At 53.6% G+C, this 19,517-nt stretch overlaps 1 protein-coding gene across 2 annotated transcripts in view; it reads right to left on the reverse strand.

Moving 5' to 3' along the window:
• Positions 1-178: 178 nt before the first annotated feature.
• Positions 179-19,517, reverse strand: part of WSCD2 (WSC domain containing 2) — a 117,649-nt gene continuing 98,310 nt past the window's right edge. For both annotated transcript variants that reach the window (XM_046025926.1, XM_046025927.1), the window contains exons 7-9: positions 15,255-15,419; positions 8,336-8,536; positions 179-2,287 (exon numbers count right to left, since the gene is read on the reverse strand). In XM_046025926.1, coding sequence (XP_045881882.1) covers positions 1,935-2,287; positions 8,336-8,536; positions 15,255-15,419 — 719 coding nt within the window. In that variant the 3' untranslated portion in view covers positions 179-1,934. The remainder of the gene's footprint in view (positions 2,288-8,335; positions 8,537-15,254; positions 15,420-19,517) is intronic.

The following is a 19,517-nucleotide window of genomic DNA, read 5'->3' on the forward strand; positions in this document are numbered from 1 at the left end:
AAGTGGGGTGGTTGCCACATGAACGTGGGGGACTCAGAAGGGCAGGTGAACACAATTTTACACACATACACACACCGCACACCCCCGACTTCCCAAGCACAGACACAACTACCTGCCCCAGAACCAAAGAGGAAAAACCCGTTTGTGAACTCGCCTTACACAACACTGTACCACCTGGTAGAATCAGCAACAAAACTCGCTTTTAATGACGGTGTTGACCTGAGGAATCTTCAGACAGAGGCCTGCGGCCTGAGGCGACCGCCAGCAGAACGGGCCCAGGTCTCAGACCCCGAGTCTCCCAGAGAGAGCGGATGTCCCCGTGGGAGGGGAGGCCATGCCGTCTACTGCTTCTCAGAAGACTAGAAACTAGCCTGGGGTCGGGGTGGGGGGGAGAAACACGGTACAAAATACATTCCGGGCTCCCTGGCTGGGCCCTGAGCCGGGGCGAGGGGCAAATCTCACAGAGGAGGGGGTCGGGGAGGAGAACCACAGGCCCAGTCACTAAGCCCTGCTTCTCTTTGTGTGGCCAGGTGCCAAGGGGCAGAACGTAGTAGTTAAATTCCTCTTAAAAAAATAGATCTCTTTACAGTCACCTTCTCTTGGGTATTTGGGAATGAGCATTACCTGCACCCCAAGCCTTCAGAGGGGCTGACTGGGGGGCTGCTCCAGACGGAAGAGCAAAGCTCTGGGACCTATGGCTTTTGCGTCTACATGGTAGGGGACGGTGCAGGTGTGGGCAGGACGTGAAGCCACTGGGATCCGAGGTGTTACAGATGGGGTCCTGAATCCGTGCTTTCTGAGACGGATGGTTAGCGACCCAGGTCCTGGAGAATCCTTTGGTTTGATGTCTTACCACCAAGGGAGGTGTGTTTCTATGGAAACGAAAGAACCATCCTCTTCCTTAAAGAATCATTTCCAGGGAAGCTGGCCCCACGGGACGAGGACCAAGGGGTGGTCGGTGATCTGGGAAGGTAGTGGGGGATCTGTGTGGGTCAAGGTCCTCACCTGATGTGGAGCACTCCAGACTCTCACCTGGATAGCAAAGGACCCCCCGCTAGGGGTCAGAGGGCAGTACAGGGTCACTGTGTTGGGCCCCACTGTGGTAGAGCTGGCCCTGGGCACTGTCAGTCTTAGTCAAGCTTCTGCTTGTGGCATGTGGCCATCCTGGGGTTAACTGCTGGCACCTGAGGACCCCTGGGAGTGGGATCAAAGATGCCAAGGTCCGCTCCTGGGTACAGTGAGGGGGGGAACGGGGAAGGGCAGCATTCCGGCAACTAGATGGTTTCTCGGAGCCGTGGGACCTGGGGGTGGGCTCCTCGTGCCTGCCCCCGCCCCCCGCATGGCAGTGCCCATTAACCTCCTGCGGGCACCAATGCCTCCACAGCCCCCACCGAGTGTCAGAGACCCTTCTTCCAGTAGAAGCGGCCTGGGTCCTTGTTGGAGTCCCTGCTTCCCTGGGGCGTGGAGGAGAGAAGGGGGGGCTGTGAACGCTCAGCCCAGAAGGGAAGAGCCCCCGGGGCCACTTTCTTCCGCGACCATCCCTTTAACTCTCGAATCAACATCTTTGATTTCTGCAGTGGGACACCTGCTTCTGGGGGACACCGTGAGCCCTCGCTCCCTACAGGTGGGATCCCGAGCGCTGGGGGCTAGGGCACCGGAGACAGGCAAGGGTCCATGGGGCTCGAGTGCCCCAAACCAGCAGCCCCCTCCAACTCCAAGGGGGGCAGGGAGTTGGGTGGGGAGCGCCCCCCACGGTCTCTTCCCTTGAGCTTCCTTCATCATGCAGGAAACTCCACTGAGGGCCAACAGCCGCCGTGGGGATTGTCCCCAAACCAGAAAGAGAGGACAGGCTGGGGGGAGGTTCCCCAAGGGAGGGGAATCTCGAGACCCCAGCTGGGTGGGGATTCCCAACCCCCCCCTCCCCAGCCCAGGCATCATCTGGGGTAGTAGTCGTCGGGGACGCCCGTGAGGTTCCTCCCCTTAAGGGCCGCGTCCACCATCTTGATGTAGGCCGAGATGACCTTCTGCATGTCGGCCGTGTAGGGGTCATACTCGAGCTTGCGGAGGCCCGAGCGCTTGAAGTTGCCATCCTTCTGGCTCTCCACGCACAGCAGCCGGTCCTCCCTGACGGCCACGCCCAGCAGGCTCACCATGCGGCCCAGCTGGACGAAGAGCTCCTGCTTCAGGTCCTCAAAGTGCACCACCAGCACCTTCTTGCCAAACTTGAGCCAGTCCAGCGTGTGAGTGGCCCACCACGGGGCGTAGTTCCTCACAAACTCCGGCCACTCTGGGGAGAGGAAGCAGGACCGGGTGAGAGAAAGTGGAGACGGGGGGCGCCCCGAGGACCAGGGTCAGGATCAAGGCAGTTACGGCAATGCCCTTCGCTCCTTCAGATCCCACACTGGCCCGGTCCCTCCCACCTCCATGCTGTTGCTGCTGCCTGGAATGTTCTCAGCCTTTCCTTGTCTTTGGAGAGAACAGTAACCCCTCTCGTAGGTGCTTCCTGCAAGGCCGCCCCAGCCTTCTCCATGAATGCATGTTACTGTGTTTTTAACGTTTGTATTAGTGTAGCTAGTAATTTGCTTATTCCTCACGGCAACTGCTCTCTTCCTTGAACCCAAAAGTGAGGCACAGAGAGGTCAAGTAACTTGCTGAAGGTCACACAGCTATGCAATGGCAGAGCCAGGATTTGAAACCAAACAGTCTGGTTTCGAAGTCTGGACTTTGAACGATCAAGTTGTCCTGTTTAAGTAATGTTCTGTACTCACAGGAGGATAGGAGGGCCTTTGAATAGAGAAGTGGATAAAAGCATATGACGTTTGGCCGGGGGGATGGGGTAACTGTGCGATGGGCCTTAAGGAAGGCACTTGGCAGAATCAGTACTGGCTATTATATGCAACGGATTACTCCTAAATTCTACCCGAAATTAATAATCTATGTGTTAACCTGAATTTAAAGCAACAAAAAAGTGACTTGCCCATCAACAAACAAACAAGCCTCCGAGGGTTTTAGCACGGCACCCTGTACCCAGGAGGTGCTCAGTACATGCTGCCCGTTTCTCTTCCCGTCATTGTTCTGAGCGAGGACATCATCTCCCCGGACTCCCCCGGTCCAGGCTGGTGCCGCCTCTGGCTTCACTGCCCCCTCCACAACCCCACGTGTTTTGTGTCTCTGTCCAGTAGACCAGGCTGGAGGCATAGTTTAAGTCAGATTATCGATCTCGCCATCTTTGCCTTACTGTTCGACTTTTCATCATGGTTTGTTTTTGTTGTTGTTGTTATTTTGGGTTTTTTGTTTTTGTTTTCAGTGTATTACCTTGCTGCGGTAATCTGGCAGCAGGGGGACTGTCACGAGCAGGGAAAGGTGTGTTGGGGTAGTCTGGCTTGAAGACAGGCTACACGAGAATGTGGCTGGTGGCTTGGGGAACCCCAGAGAGGATCTCAAAGAGCTGTAAGTCAGCCCTGGGGCTGTGGAAATGGACAGAATGAGAGGTCCCTGCAGAGGAGGGAAGAGGTCACAGAGGACGTCGGGAAGGGAGAAGGGGATTCTGAGCCCCCGCTGGACAGTCACAGGCAGGTGCTCTGAAACCCGGAAGCCAGCTGCTGCTCACAGAGGCAACACCCCTCTACACCCCCCAGAGGGATCTGCTTTTTGAACAAGGGTCTGTCAGTCTCCCAAGCTGGGCTGGGGGAGCCCAGTTGCTTCTTGACAACTAAATCCTCCTCCTTTGCTGGGTGGTGGGTACTTACAATCTCATTTAATCCTAAAGTGTACCCTGAAGGGAAAGGGCTACTGCTGACTTGGATCACCAGTGAGGAGACAGGAGGCTCAGAGAAGGGAAGTGACCTGCCCAGGGTCACACAGCCAGGCCGCACCATCCAGCCCAGGCCCCTCTGATGCCGGGTCCTAATCTTTCCCAGGCACCAGCGGCCTCACCCCACTCCCTCCCACTGCCTTACCCCCAGCAGGGCTCAACGAATGGCTGTTGAACTAAATTGGAATTTCCCACTGCCAAACTGTGACATGATAAAGGGCTCCTCTTTCTTTGCAAAACCCATCCGACCCTGTGGCTCGTGAATGCTGGGGACGAGATCTTTTATCTTTACGATAGATGATTTACAAGGTGTCTGGCTAATTGGGCCCACACTGTTGTAATGGGTTAAGACCAGATGTATCTGAATGATTAGAGGAACATAGAGCATGTACGTAGTCTGTTGTAATTTTTTTTTTTTTTGGCGTCTGCCCCCTCCTGAGTCCCCCACCCACCCGCGCACACATCCCTATGGGGTCAGGACACCTGCTGCTCTCACCGTAGAAGCCCGGCAGGATGAAGGTGGGACTCAGTTGCCCTGGAGTGCATGGATCAGATTTCTAGGCCGGGCTACTTCTGACCAACCATCTCAGGTATTTGCTGGGGGGTGGGGAGGGGGTTGCTGCACAAGCTCCCCCCAAAAAGAAGAGGAAAGACCCATCTGCAGGGTGTCAGGGGCCTGCAGAGGGCGGCCCCAGCCTTGGGTGCTCCTTTGGGGGTCGTTTAAGGCTTGGGGTCTGGGCATAGACCATTTTGGAGGCAGACGGCAGTGTTCACAACCCCCTTCCTCTCTCCGTTAGCTGTGGCAGTGTGGGGACCTCGGTTGGTCTCCTCAAGACTCGGTTTACCCATCGGTGAAAGAACTGTGTTAAGACCTGCATCCTGGACGCAAGAGAGAACGGAAGCAGAGGGGCAAGGACCCCTCAATGTCAGCTGCTGGTATGAGGATTCTGGAGGTAAGCGCCCTGGCGTCACTGTCCCATCAGCTGGGTCAGTGCTTCCCGCGAACAAGGCTCGAGCCCCCCCAGGCTGCTTCAGCAATAGCTGCTCATCTTGCCCACCCCCCCAGATTCCTTCCTGGGAGCTCCTGAACGACTTCACTAAAAAGAATAAAAATTACAAACAAAAGCCCCGATGAGCACAGGATCCCCGTCCCAGTGGGTCATAAAGGCACCCTGAGCCCTGAGCCCCAGACCATGGGTCCTGACCCGGGCACCGGTTCTGCCGAAACAGTCCCCCACGAGTGACTGGCAGGGCCCCTCGGAGCTCCCTCCTCTTGCCAGGGGGAGGAACTGGGGCCTGATTAATAGCTTAACTGCACTTATTCCCTGCGGAATCATTAAACACAGTCTGTTTCATTAAACGGATCCAGGACAATTCACCTTGTGTAATCATATCACATAAAACTTTGCTTTGGACCCACTCCAGGGAGACTGTAAAATTAACATTATGGAACCAAAAATGGGGGGCGCGGGGAGGATTGCAAGAGCCTCGCCCCAGCTCTACATGGAAAAGCGGGCACCGGCAGGGAGGGGTGGACCTGCTCCCCAGCGGGGACCTCTGCCTTTGGGGCGGTGGGGAACCCTCCCATACCAGGCAGTGATGCCCAAACTTTCAAGTGCACTGGAAGCTTCGGGCGGGGGGTGGGGGGTGGGGGATCTTGTTCAAGTGCAGATTCCCATTCAGGGATCCTGAGGGCTGAGCCGGGCTTTTCTAAACCCTCTTCCAGGTGGGGTCAAGGCACTGCTACGGAGACCCCACTGGGAGCAGCAAGGGTTTAAGGCGGTGGTTCTTAAATTGGAGCGTGTATCAGAAACGTCTGGAGGGACTGGGAAAACACAGATTGCCAGGCCCCCTCTCAGAGTTTCTGACGCAGCGGGTTGTGGGGTGGGAGGATGTGGGGCTGGAGGATATGCACTACTAACCCATTCCCCTAGGCTATATGCTCCGGCATGGCTGGCATGGCCACTCTAAAGCCAGGGTCTCAGACTCAAGTGCCTGCGGGGGCCAGATGGGAAAGCCAAGAGCAAAGAAGGAAAAGGGTTCTTTGGGGGAAGGCTCCCAGAGCCCTGAAGACCTGGGTCAGGCCTGGGAGGAGACGCAGGGAGAAGGCTCCCCATCCCAGGCTACTGTGGGGAGCCCAGGCCCCCTGCCAGGAGATGCATGTGCTAGAACCTTCTCTCTCCCTTGCCCTGCAGTCTCCTGCTTCAGCAGGTCGTGACTCCTCCCTAACCTCCAGTTTGCAAGCTCCCAGCTGCACCGAGGGAGGAAAGAGAGGCCCTGCGGCTCCTGAGACCTGGAACTGCCTGAACCTGAAACCAGGAGCCAGCCGGGGAAGCTGTGAACTCATCACAAAGTCAGGGTCACCCCTAGGTAAGAGACAGCTTGGGAGCCAATGCCTGGGGTCAAGCTCGCTCAGCACCGTGGTTGCTCCCTTCCTGGGCTGGTTTTCTCACCTGTGCAATGGAATGCTGTGGTGACCAGCAGCCTTTCTTAACTCCTCCAGGAATTAGGTTTAAATGACCTAATGAATGCAAAGAGCTTAGCGCTGGGAGCTGCCCCATGGAGTCCCCTCTCTTCCCTGTGGGGGAAGCAGGAAACCTGGGAGGCAGACAGTTGGATTCTACTCCTGTCCCTGGGTGCCTGAATGACCTTAGCAGGTCACTGCCTCTCTCTGGGCCTCAGTTTCCCTGTTAATCAATAGAGGGTCAATCCGAGGTTTGGGGTCCTACCTGTACTCTAGAAGCAACGGGAGCTTTAAAAAAAAAAAACCACCGGTGCCCAGGTTGCACTACAGCAATGGTCCCGGTGTGTTCGGGGCACTGGGCTGCCCCCACTCCTCCAGGGAGGTGTGGCTGCTGTGTGGCAAGGGCTGAGGACCCCTGGGCTTGGTCACCCCCAGGTCCTTTCCAGCTGGGCTGGCAAAGTCTCTGCTCAGCCAGGCCTCTGCCAAGTGCACCTGCAGACTTCTCAGCCTGGCCCTGAGTGTTCATTTCCAACCATCCACAAATGAATCAGAAACCTCTTCCTCTTCTGGGAACGGTGGAACAAATGTCACTGCTGAAGCGTCCACCCTCTGAGAGGGGGAATGAAGCAAGGGGAGGGACAGAGGACCCCCGGACCGAACTGGGAAGCCAGGGCCCCACTGGCCAGACAGGCCCAAGGGTTTTAAGGAATGACACCATTAACCGCAGGATGGCCGCGTTAACACCTCGGGGGTGGTGCTTTGGAGCAGTTTTAGGAGGGGGGAAGTGGAGAGCACCCCTTCAAGGCTGAGGCTGAAGCAGCCTGGTTCCTGGGGGCTAAGGTGGAGGGAGCTCCCCTTCACGGAGCACCAACTAGACTGAGTGACCCCACTGTTCCATTGACATTTTGTCCCAGCCATTATCATAGCTCAGTGGTTAAGGGCTTGGGTTCAGGAGCAAGACTGTGTGGGGTCAAAGCCCAGGTCCACTACCTCTGGGGAAAGCCTCTTCACCTCTCTGAACTTGGCTTGTTCCATCTCTAAAACGGGGTTAATTATGGGGTTTCAAGACTCTCCTTACAGTGATGGAGATGTGGGTGATAATGGATATGGGATTTTTTTTTTTAATAAGGATTTTATTTGACAGAGAGATAGTGAAAGAGGGAACACAAGCAGGGAGAGTGGGAGAGGGAGAAGCAGGCCTCCCGCGGAGCAGGGAGCCCGATGTGGGGCTTGATCCCAGGACCCTGGGATCATGACCAGAGCCAAAGGCAGACACTCAACGACTGAGCCACCCACACGCCCCAGCTATGGGATTTTGAGAGCCGGAGACGCCCTGGCTATGGGATTTTGAGAGCCGGGGGGCTTAAAAATATCCACGATGCTCCATGTTGGGTCTGACTTCAACGCTCTCACCATCATCGTGGGCCACCGGCTCTGGACTAAGATCTTTATCCACATGGCTGTCATCTACTAAGTGCCAAAAGTGAATCTCAAACCCTGATCATATTAAGATTCACAGCTGTGGGGTCAACATCGTCACTCCTCAGCTGTGTGACCTGGCACAAGTCACTTACCCTTTCTGAGCCTCACAACCCAGAGCTGTTGGGGGTGGTTCATGGGAATGACGCTCTGTGAGTTCTTAGGGGGCTCTTGAGTGACCTCCTGGCCATCAGCCGCTGACCATGGGCTGGATTCTGGTCTCTCCCAGGAAAGGGCTTTTGAAACTGCTTCCATCCACCCCGTATCAATTACATGAGGGTCTCCACCTCCATAATTACTGTTTTTAAAGAGTTGAACTCTTAGAGCCCCACCGTTATTAACCCCACTGTATAGGCAGGACAAGCCGAAGTGCCGGGAGATGGGGGTGGAGCTGGGGTTTGAACCCAGGGAGTCTCGCTCTTGAGCCCATACCCTTGCCGGCTGCCTGTGACCCAGCAGATGCACCTCGTGGGCTGGAGGCCACGGGGAGCCCTTCCGGATCCCTGGCAGCACCCAGCACCGGCTATACCGCCCACCCCCGCACGGCAGCCTGCCCTCTACCCCCACCCCCGCAGTACCTTTGCCCTTCCAGTGTGCGTGTGCAGCAAAGCCGATGTGGCCACCGTACTTGCGGTTGAACTCTGCCATGAGTGCCTTGTAGGGGTTACGAATGAGCAGGATGGCGGCATCGAAGGCCTCGATCTCCTTCTGGCCGCTCTCGTGCGTCTTGATGCAGATGGTCCTGCCGCTGCGCCAGTGGTCCCGCTCGCCTTTGAACCCTGCCCCAGTCAAAGGAGGGAGACACAGAGCAGTGAGCCCAGGGACAGGAGTCCCGCCCAGTCCCCCAGGCCAACTCAGGAAGCCTGCCGCGTTCACTTGTTTCTTCCCATGTTTACCGAGTACCTGTGTGCCAGCACTGTGCTGGCAGGTGGGAATCAAATCTGCAAAAATCGTCATGGGTCTTGCCGTCTTTGGGAGTCAGGTAATGCAGATCATGACCTTGTTGACCACAGTGAGCCACCGTACCCCGGAAGTGGCTGGGATTTCGTGCCCAGGTGCCCCAAGAAGCACCGGAGAGGGACGCACTGAGGGAGTCCTCTTTGGGTGGAGTATACGTCCCCAGGCATGGCCCTATGACTCTCTTTGGCCAGGGCAATGAGGACAGAAGTGGTTTTCTAGCATAGCCTCCAGGTGCATCACATGTTCACTTAGTCTTATGTGCTCTGCCGTTACTGTGAGAAGGACGTGCACTACAAGGCTGCTGGTCCCAGATGGTGAGAGACTCGTGAAACAGACACAGGTGCAACCTGGAGGGAAAGGGGTGTAAGCTGACATGGGAAGGATGGGAAGGAATGACTAGCCCAAGAGAGGAAGGGAAAGGTGTGGGGGGAACAGCAGATACAAAGGTCCTGGGGTGGGTCAGAAGAAATGTGTCACATGGATGACTTCTAAGGGGGAAAAGAGGGGACTGTAAAGTCAGATCAGATTGTAGCGGTCATGATGGAGAGTTCAGCACTAAGACCACAAAGAGTAGGAAGCCCTGAAAAAGGATTTAAGCAAAAGATCAGATTTTCCTTTCAAAAGCCGAAGAACTGACAGAAGTTGTGGGTCGCAGGAGAATGTCTCTTTGGCGCCAATGGTATGCTGGACACTGGTCTGAGCCTTTCATGTAATTGGGCAACTCCATGCTTGCACTGATCCTAGGAGAGATTTTTACGGATAACGACGACTAGGCACAGGGAGATCAAAGAATTTGCCCAAGCTTTAGAGCGAGGGAGGGAGACGTGAAGCCAAGATTCAAACCCAATCCATCTAGACGCCAGAGACTGAGTTCTTTGGCCTCCTGCTCTCCCGGGAGCGAAAGCACTTGGATGGCATCTTGAAAGCCAAGTAGAAATGTTCTCAGATGATGCCTTCAAGATACCCACTGTGTTTCTAACTCCCTATTATTTCTTTGGGCCTCCCTTTCCTCATCTATAAAATGGAACCACGCTGCTTCTTCTTCACAGGGCTGTTTGAGAAAATCAGGCCCAGAGGAGGAGTTCAATCAATGGTAGCTCAATGGCAACAAATCTTGGGGGGACACGATGGGCTGAGAAGCCACTCTTCCTCCCCTTTTCTCTCCTCGTCCCATGCACAAAGGTTTCCGAGGCTTTTAAGGTGGATTAAAATGAGGCCAGCCTGGTACCTATTCCTGTTCCTGGAGATCGGGTTTCAGAAAAGGTAAAACTCCAGTTTCAGAAAAGGTACAACAACCCACCCCCTGACACCCCGCTGGGGTCACAAGAAATGGAATATCATATCCTGAGCTAGAGTCCATCCTAGGACTTGCCAAGGGAAACCACAGGAAGTATCCTAGCCTTGCAAATTAGCACTGGTCCCTGCCCACAAGGAAATATTCACTCACATTCTTGGAGGCCCATGGACTACCCATGTCATGGGACAATGAGGAGTGGGGTCTGGGAGTTGGAGAGCAGAACCTGGGACACAGATGTTGACCCACGAGTTGGGTCCAATTTCAAGGCATGCAGTCCTGCATTCCATCGGTAAAGTGCCCCATGACACAGACAAGGAATTTCCCATCTAGGATGGCATTTTATCTTTGCCAAAATGCATTTCAGCACGAGCACAGCAAGAGAAAAACACGTGCAGGGATTACACAAGGACACATACAAGGTTCTCAGAGAAGAAAGAACTAGAAACTTGGCAGAGGGGTTGCAGTAGTTTAAATCAGCTCTTACCACCAACAGATGAATGGATAAAGTAGATGTGTATATATACACTCCAGAATACTATGCAGCCATCAAAACCCCAAAATCTTGCCATTTGCAACAACAACATGGATGGAACTAGACGGTATTATGCTTAGCGTAATAAGTTAATCAGAGAAAGACAACTGTCATATGATCTCTCTGATATGAGGAATTTGAGAGGCAGAGTAGGGGGTTGTGGGGGATAGGGATCTAAAAAATGAAACAAGACAGGATCAGGAGGGAGACAAACTCAATCTCAGGAAACAAACTGAGTGTTGCTGGGGGGTGGGAGGGGAGGGATAGGGTGGCTTGGTGATGGACACTGGGTAGGGTATGTGCTATGTTGAGTGCTGTGAACTGTGTAAGACTGATGATTCACAGACCTGTACCCCTGGGGCAAGCAATACATTTTATGTTAATTTTAAAAAATCAGCTTTGGTGCATTGTGAGTCCTAGATTCCATTTCTCTGTTACACGGTGGAGTCAACCTAGCACCATGTTTATCAAGATACAAAGATTATGCACATCGGAAAGACCTGCTGTAGTCTCCAGATGTGGGTCTCCTAAGAAGTTAGTCTCTAAGGTGCACTGCAAAAGTAGGTAGGTGGAGAAAATTCCATTTAGCACAATGCCTCCCAGAGAGAAGAGTTCTGTGTCTAGGAGGGAGGCTTTAAGAATCCGCATGGGATCTGCCTGCCTGAGGAACTAGGGATGGTTGCTCCAGCAGCCTCCAGGGAGGGTCCTCTAGGTGATTACAATCAGGGATGCAAGTGGGGGGCCAGAGCGGAATTGCTGAATGCCACCACCAGGGGGCCCCCTCTCCACTCCTCCGTGACGCAGGACCCAGCTCCATTGCATCTGTGTGGAGCATTTCAATCCTGTTCCGTTGAGGGTTTACCATAATAGCAGCTCATCTGAGGCATGCAGGGGACCCTCAGAGACTCTGAGGAGCCAGACAATGGTTGAGGCTTTGGAGAAGAAGCTATGTATTCTCCTCTCCGCCCCACCACCCACTATGGCATGTGCTTGTGCACTCTGCAGTTAAAGAAGCCATCACGGAGAAGGCAGGAGGCAGGGCTCCGCGTTTCTGTGTGCCCTGCTGTTACTGGGGAGGGAAAGGCCCCCAAGAGCCTGCCTCATCCATGCCCTGCTGCATCTGTGTGGCCCCCAGAAGTGGAGAAAGGCCCTGCCGAACTCTGGGCAGTCATTCCAGTCCCTCCTGCCTCAGGGTTCACTCAGCCCAGAGAGCTGGAGCCTGCACTCCAGGCAGTGGGGTCCCTGAGATGGGGAGGGGGAGAGGGGGCCTAGGGAGGGGGAGGGAGAAGGGGAGAAGCAGACACAGACACAAAATAAGAAGAGAGACACAAAAATGGAGAAAGGGAGACAGAGACAGATGGACACACACACAGAGAAAATCATGTTTTGCAGATGGCCAGCCTCTCTGGGTAAGGGCAAGAGGGGGCAGAACGCAAGTGGTACACACACTTGGATTCCGGAAGAATGTTCTCCCCCTGCACCCCTCCTTCACTCAGCAGCCCCTCAGGGGGGTAGGCTGTTGCCAGGAGGAGAGAAGAGGAGGTTGCAGAGAAAGTGCCAAGCAGCCCGATAGACCTAGGAGGGCCCTGGGGGGTCCCCCACCAAACACAAGCTTGTTACAAAGGAGGAGATGGAGGTTTCAAGCCGGGGGGGGGTGGTGTCCCCCATTATCCAGCTAGTTAGCTGCAGGGATGAGGGCAGAAACTCTGAAATATCACAAAGCCAGAGTCCCTGGAGCATCAACTCATCCTACAGAAACCAGACCCATCCCTCAGGCCCCTCACTTCCAATCAATGGGCTCCTACTGTCCTTCCCACTGTCCCCTGTCCCCACTACTGTCACCGCAGCTGGACATCCTCTCCAAGCTCTGCGGCCAGAGGCGTATTTCACACACGCAAATCCCAGCACACCACTCCTCGGCCCGAGATCCCTCCATACCCCACTCCGCACCGGGCCGGGGGCCCCTGCATAATACGCTTTCAAGAGCTTCGCCCACCCAGTCCTGGCTGCCGCTCCTGCATCGCACCCCCAGCCCTCACCCCTGCCACCGTCCAACGCCACCGAATGGTCATTGACCAATCACACAGTCCCCTGATCCTCACATCACTGCCCCCGCCCCCATCCACATCTTCTCCCTGGGGCTCCTCCCGCCCCTCTGGGGGGAGTCCTGTATACTTTTGCACACCCCTGCCCCAGACTAAATCACAAAACATAGAAGGCACCCACCCCAGACCTGGGCCCAACGCAGACATTCCATAAACACCCACCACACTTAGAATCACTAAGGGCAACATAACATATTGTAACGATAAGGACCATGATGAAGGAGGGCTCTGGGAACAAGGAAGATGGGGCAGGAGGACACGGGAGTCTGCCAGAGGTGCTGGAAGGGGGTGTGATCTCAGCTTGGGGAGAGCAGGTTTCCAGGCAGAAGAGTTAGGATGGGGTGGGGGTGGGGACTGATGATCCAGGGAGAGGACAGCCGTGGGCGCGTGGCTGGTGTGTTTCCAAACTATAAGACCATGTCCTACCTGGAGCCTGACAGGCGAAGGGGGCAGCAGACCAGCCAGCCAGCGGGCGGCAACCCCCCCGCCCCACCCCCCAGAGTTTGAGGATTTCCTTAAGCTGAATGTGTCTCTACAGAGGTCATGTGGGGAGGCACTTGGGGTTAGCAGGACTGACCAATGGTATTTTAACACCAGAGCCTCATACACATCGTCTTACATCTTTTTTCAAAACCAGTGTGCATTTGCTGTTGACATCCCCATATTATAAATGAGGAAACGGAACCTCGGAGAAATAATGAAATCTTGCTCAAGGTCCCACACCTGATAACTACCACTGTTCGGTCTGAAGAGTCAATCCCCTGACTCTGTCTTAAGACACAGTTTCCCTTTGTCTGAAGCTAGGAGGTTGAGTTAGATCAGAGGTGGTCCTATCAGGCACGTAGCCCACCATTCCCCCTTCTACGCCCTCAACAGGCACCACTGCTAGATGAAGGCCCTTGAAGAGAACCTCAGAATCCTTCTTAACACATCAACCTAAAACAGGGATTCATCGGAATGGACACAGGAGATGAAACCGCTTTGAATCCTGGACTGATGATCCTAAAAGACCCTTATATTTGTAAATTCTACAGTTCCATAAATAGGGTTCCTGCCCCAGCCCAAGGGCCAGCCATGGGATGCTTCCTGAGTCTGCTTCTCCTCGCCACTCTCTAGGACAAGCCAGAGATATTCCAGACTCTGGGTTCCTCCCAACAACAACCCCCATAAAGGCAGCACGACGAAGTGTTTGTTAAAAGCATGGATATAATGTTGACAGCCAGGCCTGGGTTCAGATCCTGATATAAGCATCAAAAACCCTCACCTTGGAACCTCGAACACATTTCATGCTCAATAAGTGATCACATAAGCCAAAACTAAAAAAATCAGTAATACCAAATGTCGGTAAGACATTTAGTAAGACCTAAGACAGACCTTACCGCTTGTTAGCTCTGTCCTTCAACCCGTCCCTTTTCATCCTTCTTGACCTTCCTTCTTCCCACCCTCAGACAGAGGTCCCTGTCTCTCCCAGTGCCTGACCCCCGGACTGTAGTGTTCACAGCCTGCGCTGATGGCATACTTACTCTGCGCTAACCCCTTTACACGCAGCAACTTCTTAACTCTCACAATGACCTCACCAGGGACATACCATGATCTCTGATCCGTGCATGACAACGCAGGATCAGAGAGGTGCAGAAACTTGCTCAAAGTCACACAGCCAGTAACGGGTCTTCATCTGGTTTGCAGACACAAAGACCACAGCCATAGGCTGCCCCGCATAAAGACAAAACCTCTCACAAATAGAGCTGCTTCCCTGATGCCCCTGCCAGAGCTGGGAGGGGGCCTCACCTCCAATGAGCTGTTCACCCACGGTTTTCAATTTCCCAGTAAGAACCCCCAGGGTCTTCTTGCCCAGATGATGGGAATAGTAAGAATGCAGGCTTTGAAACTGGGATGCCCTAGGCTGTAATCCCTCACCGGCCCGTTGAAAACAATCTGCGTGACTTGGAGTAAATTACATTTTCTCTCTAAGCCTCAGTTTTTGCATCTGGGAAATGGTACCACGTCCTATGTCCTAGGGTTACTATGCCGGGCTACAAATGGAGCACCTGGCATGGCTCCTGGCGGCCATAGAAGTCTGTCCGTGGCCATCTAAACCTACACGAAGCACATGGCACACAGCCGGCGCTCCATAAATGCCTGCCAGGAGACCACACTCAGGAAGTGCCTCTGGAGCCCAGCAGCGCTCAGTGAACATCTGTGAGCAGAAGGAAAATAAAGATACCACTGGCTTCAGGGTACATAGTAGGTGCTCAGTAAATGTCTCCCAAAATGAGCCTCGTTCTGTCCCTCTGTATATAGCACAGAGATGCTGGTCCATCGACATTGGTGGGGAGGGACCTGCCTAGAGTTGGCACTCCAGGCAAGTTGCAGTGCCCTCGCCAGAAAGAGAAGGTAGCACGCACATAGTAGGTGCTTGATAAGTGTCCCTTTTTGAATAGATGCTGCTCAGGCAACGTTTGTGGGGCATACAAGGAGGCAGGGTACCGAGCGCACAGTAGGTCTTAGTAACCATGCCCAGGTGAGCCAAGTGGCACACAGTAGGGACGCAGGAAGGGTTTTCCCCTGCCCTCCCCCACGTGGGTCCGCTCCGGCCTCCTCACCTTTGTTGTAGAGGGAACCGTCGAAGTAATAGCTGCCAGTGTAGAAGCCGGTGGCCAGCTCGATGAGGTGGCGAGCCCACGTGTTGCCGGCACCAGGGAAGCTGGCCAGAGCGATGAGCTGCTTGGACTTGGCTGGGAGGAACTTTCGGTCCATGCAGCGGTTGTCTGCAAAGGGCAGGACACGGTCAGGGGCAGGCGGATGGAGCTGGACAGGAAGGGAGCAGGGCGTGAGTCCCACCCCGACCCCTTCCCAGCCCTGCGGCCCAGGTCGTGTGCTGGGACTCCCCCCGGACCCCCTCCCTTCCCATGGCTAAAAGGAGAAAAACGGTTCCTCATCACTGAGTTGACGCGAAGGCCGAAGGAGACCATGGATGAAGAGGGATGATCCTGTAGCAGGAATTGAATGAACACTGGCTGGGAGGAAGAGTCTGCTCTCCTGCCTCAGTTTCCCCCCCAGCACGGAGACTCACTCTCATACCACCCCCACCATCCTTTGCTCTAGAAGACAACCCTCCAAAGGCATCTGCCTACATGGGGTCTGGTCCAGGGTTCTGACCTTGGCCTCCAAGCCGGGTGTGGCCAGGCTCATGTTTCCTTCCAGGTTCATCCCTCCCACCCACCTGCTGGCCTCCAGGGTCCCTCCACTTCCTGTCTGTGCTCTGCTCCTTCCTGACCCAGCAGCACCCCCAGGGACAACAGGAGACTTTGCTTCCCCCACCACCCCGCTTTTGCCAGGCTGATGGTTTATTTCCCTGTCCTCTGCCGAATCAGCACCGCCTGGCTTCCCTCCTGCCCAGGCTAGCCTGCCCGAATGGGGTCCTTCCCCTCCTTGTCGCTCATCTCCATTGTTACTCGAAGGACGATTTGTTGATAATGCCCTTTGCTGACTCTCTAGCACTTTCTATATCCTCTGGCACAGAGTAGGGATAATAAAAGCGTCTTGGGTGGATGGATGGATGACAGATGTGTAGGGAGGTGGATGTGTGGAAGGATGGACGGTGAATGGGTGAGTAGACGGGGAATAATAATATTTACTTTATAGGAATCTTGTAAGGATTGATATAATACATTAATACGATCAAGTGCTCAAAGGGGAGATTTTTTCCTTTTTATTTTTAGTCTTCATCCTCCTCATGTGTATGTCTAGATTCTCTGGCTTTACAGAGCCCTGAGGGTGCCCCTGTTGTCAGAACCCCAACACCTCCCGCTGCAGCACAGAAGGCACCGTGCTGATTTATTTTGACCCCTAGAGATGCAGGGGAAGCTCAGGAAAGGCCCAGCACAGGGGACTCTGCAGCGGGAGAAGGAGAGGAGAGAATCCTAGATTGGGGTTCTAGCCCTGCCTCCTCACTCGGGACCAAAGAGCTCGATCCTTAGTTACCACAAAGGGACAGCAGACAGCCCTGTCCCCCTGGCATGTTTCGTCTGCCCCTGAGCCCACCAGACCTCCTGCTCTCCCCCCACGCTCCTCCTTCCCTCCCACTCCCATGGGAGAAGGGCTATCACTGCTCCCGTGCCTGGGTCCCCATCTCCTCCCTCCTCCCCAATCACCCCCCTTCTCTCTCATCCAGCTGGCTCCATCACATCCACATTCACACATGAACAAATCATGCCATCATTACAAAAATCGCTTTAAAGGAATACCTCTCTGTCCTCACCCCATTCCCATCCCACCTCTGGCTGAGCTGTCCACCCTCACCATTCCACCCTCTTTCTGCTCCTCCTTGCTCCCAGGAGCTCCCCTCCGGGCCCCGCCCTGCTCATGCACAGACCCAGACCCTCTAGAGGCCCTGGTGACCGCCTGGAGCTCTGTGCAGCACCTGACACCATGCCCCGTCCTGCCCTTCACAGAATTCCTCCCAGGGTGGTCTTTTCTGTCCTGCAGGACCTGCCGTTACCAAGATCTTGCTGGGAGCCACACTGATGTCTTCTAAACTGAAATTCCAATTCTGCCACCTGTTTGCTGGGTGCCCTGGGGAAAATGACGGGTCTGAGCCTCACTTTCCTCACCTATAAAATGGGACTACTGACAACCGTGGTGCCCTTGGGAGGGTCACAGGAGGGAAAGTGTATGAACACGGGGCTCCCACCGTAGAAGCACCGGTCAGCCACACCTCCTCATGCTGTGGCTTCCAGTCGGGGGGCCCCAGTTCTCCATCCCCCCACCACCCCAGGTTCAATATGTTCAGAGCAGACTTCAGAAAAAATAAATCCAGTTTTGGTCTTTGTTAATGCCAAGTGGGTGCCTGGGGACAGTTTTCCTGGAAACACCGCAGAAAAAGACTAGGTGTGTAAAATTCTTGGTTAGGACTTATATTTTGATAGGGGTACGGATTATCCTGTTGATTTTGAATGGTCCCCTTAAAATCCGAGCATTTCATGCTAGGTAAATGTTACTTCAAAAAATCAATAGTGGGGGGGCGCCTGGGTGGCTCAGTGGATTAGGCCACTGCCTTCGGCTCAGGTCATGATCTCAGGGTCCTGGGATCGAGCCCCGCATCGGGCTCTCTGCTCAGTGGGGAGCCTGCTTCCTCCTCTCTCTCTGCCTGCCTCTCTGCCTACTTGTGATCTCTCTCTCTGTCAAATAAATAAATAAAAATTAAAAAAAAAAATCAATAGTGGGAAACCTGGATGGCTCAGCCGGTCAAGCCTCTGCCTTCGGCTCAGGTCATGATCCCAGGATCCTGGGATAGAGCCCTGCATCGGGCTCTCTGCTCAGAGGGAGCCTGCTTTTCTCTCTGCCTGCTGGTTGCCCCCCTGCTTGTGTGCGTGCTCGCACCCTCTCTTTCAGATAAAATCTTAAAAAAAAAAAAAATCAATTAGCCAAATTCAAAATTTTTTTTAAAAAGTCAAAAATAGCAAATATTGAATTATGATTAACGATACGTACATGGACATGGAACAACGCAACTTAGAGTTGACCTTCAAAAGACCTGGGTTTGAACTGTGCAGGTCTGCCACACACAGATTTTTTTTTTTTTTAAAGATTTTATTTATCTGAAGCCGAAGGCAGAGGCTTTAACCCACTGAGCCACCCAGGTGCCCCCAGAATTTTTTTTTTTTAATAAATCCAGTACACGACCATAAATGTGTTTTCCTTAAGATTTTCTTACTAATATTCTCTTTTCTCTAGCTTATTTATTTGGATACAGTGTATAACAAAAGTAACTACAAAATATAGGTTAACTGAACCCTGGTGTTACTGGTATGGTTTCTGATCAACAGCAGGCTGTTAGCTAAGTTTTGGGGGCATCCAAAGTTAAATGTGGGGGTGCCTGGCTGGCTCAGTCAGAAAATCAATGCAACTCTTAATCTCCAGCTTGTGAGTTCAAGCTTCACGCTGAGCACAGAGATTACTCAAAAATAAACAAAATTGGGGCGCCTGGGTGGCTCAGTGGTTTAAGCTGCTGCCTTCGGCTCAGGTCATGATCTCAGGGTCCTGGGATCGAGTCCCACATCGGGCTCTCTGCTCAGCGGTGAGCCTGCTTCCCTCTCACTCTCTCTGTCTGCCTCTCTGCCTACTTATGATCTCTCTCTGTCAAATAAATAAATAAAATCTTTAAAAAAAAAAAAAATAAAAAAAAAAATAAACAAAATTTTTTTAAAAAGTTAAATGTGTGGGGCACTTGGGTGGCTCAGTGGGTTAAGCCTCTACCTTCAGCTCAGGTCATGATCTCAGGGTCCTGGGATCGAGCCCCACATTGGGCTCTCTGCTCAGCAGGGATCCTGCTTCCCCCTCTCTCTGCCTGCCTCTCTGCCTACTTGGGATCTCTGTCTGTCAAATAAATGAATAAAATCTTTTAAAAAAAAAAGTTAAATGTGGGGGCGCCTGGGTGGCTCAGTGGATTAAGCCGCTGCCTTCGGCTCAGGTCATGATCTCAGGGTCCTGGGATCCAGCCCCGCATCGGGCTCTCTGCTCCGCAGCTGAGCCTGCTTCCTCCTCTCTCTCTGCCTGCCTCTCTGCCTGCTTGTGATCTCTCTCTGTCAAATAAATAAATAAAATCTTTAAAAAAAAAAAAAAAGTTAAATGTGGATTTTTCAACCACACCAGGAGGTCATCACCACCCCCAACCCCCATGTCGTTCAAGGGTCAAGGGTGTTTTGAAATGCATGAAAAAAATAAGAAGGATCGAAGGATGGCAAAATGGAGAGATGGAAGGTCGAGTCCGTATAACAAAAAGTCTATGGGATGCATCGGGGGTGTTCACGGTGTGATTCCAGTTTTTTTCTGGAGGTTTGACATTTTTTTCCCCATCATAAAAT

Source organism: Meles meles, chromosome 12 (genome assembly GCF_922984935.1).
Source record: "Meles meles chromosome 12, mMelMel3.1 paternal haplotype, whole genome shotgun sequence".
In the NCBI taxonomy this organism is placed as follows: Eukaryota; Metazoa; Chordata; class Mammalia; order Carnivora; family Mustelidae; genus Meles; species Meles meles.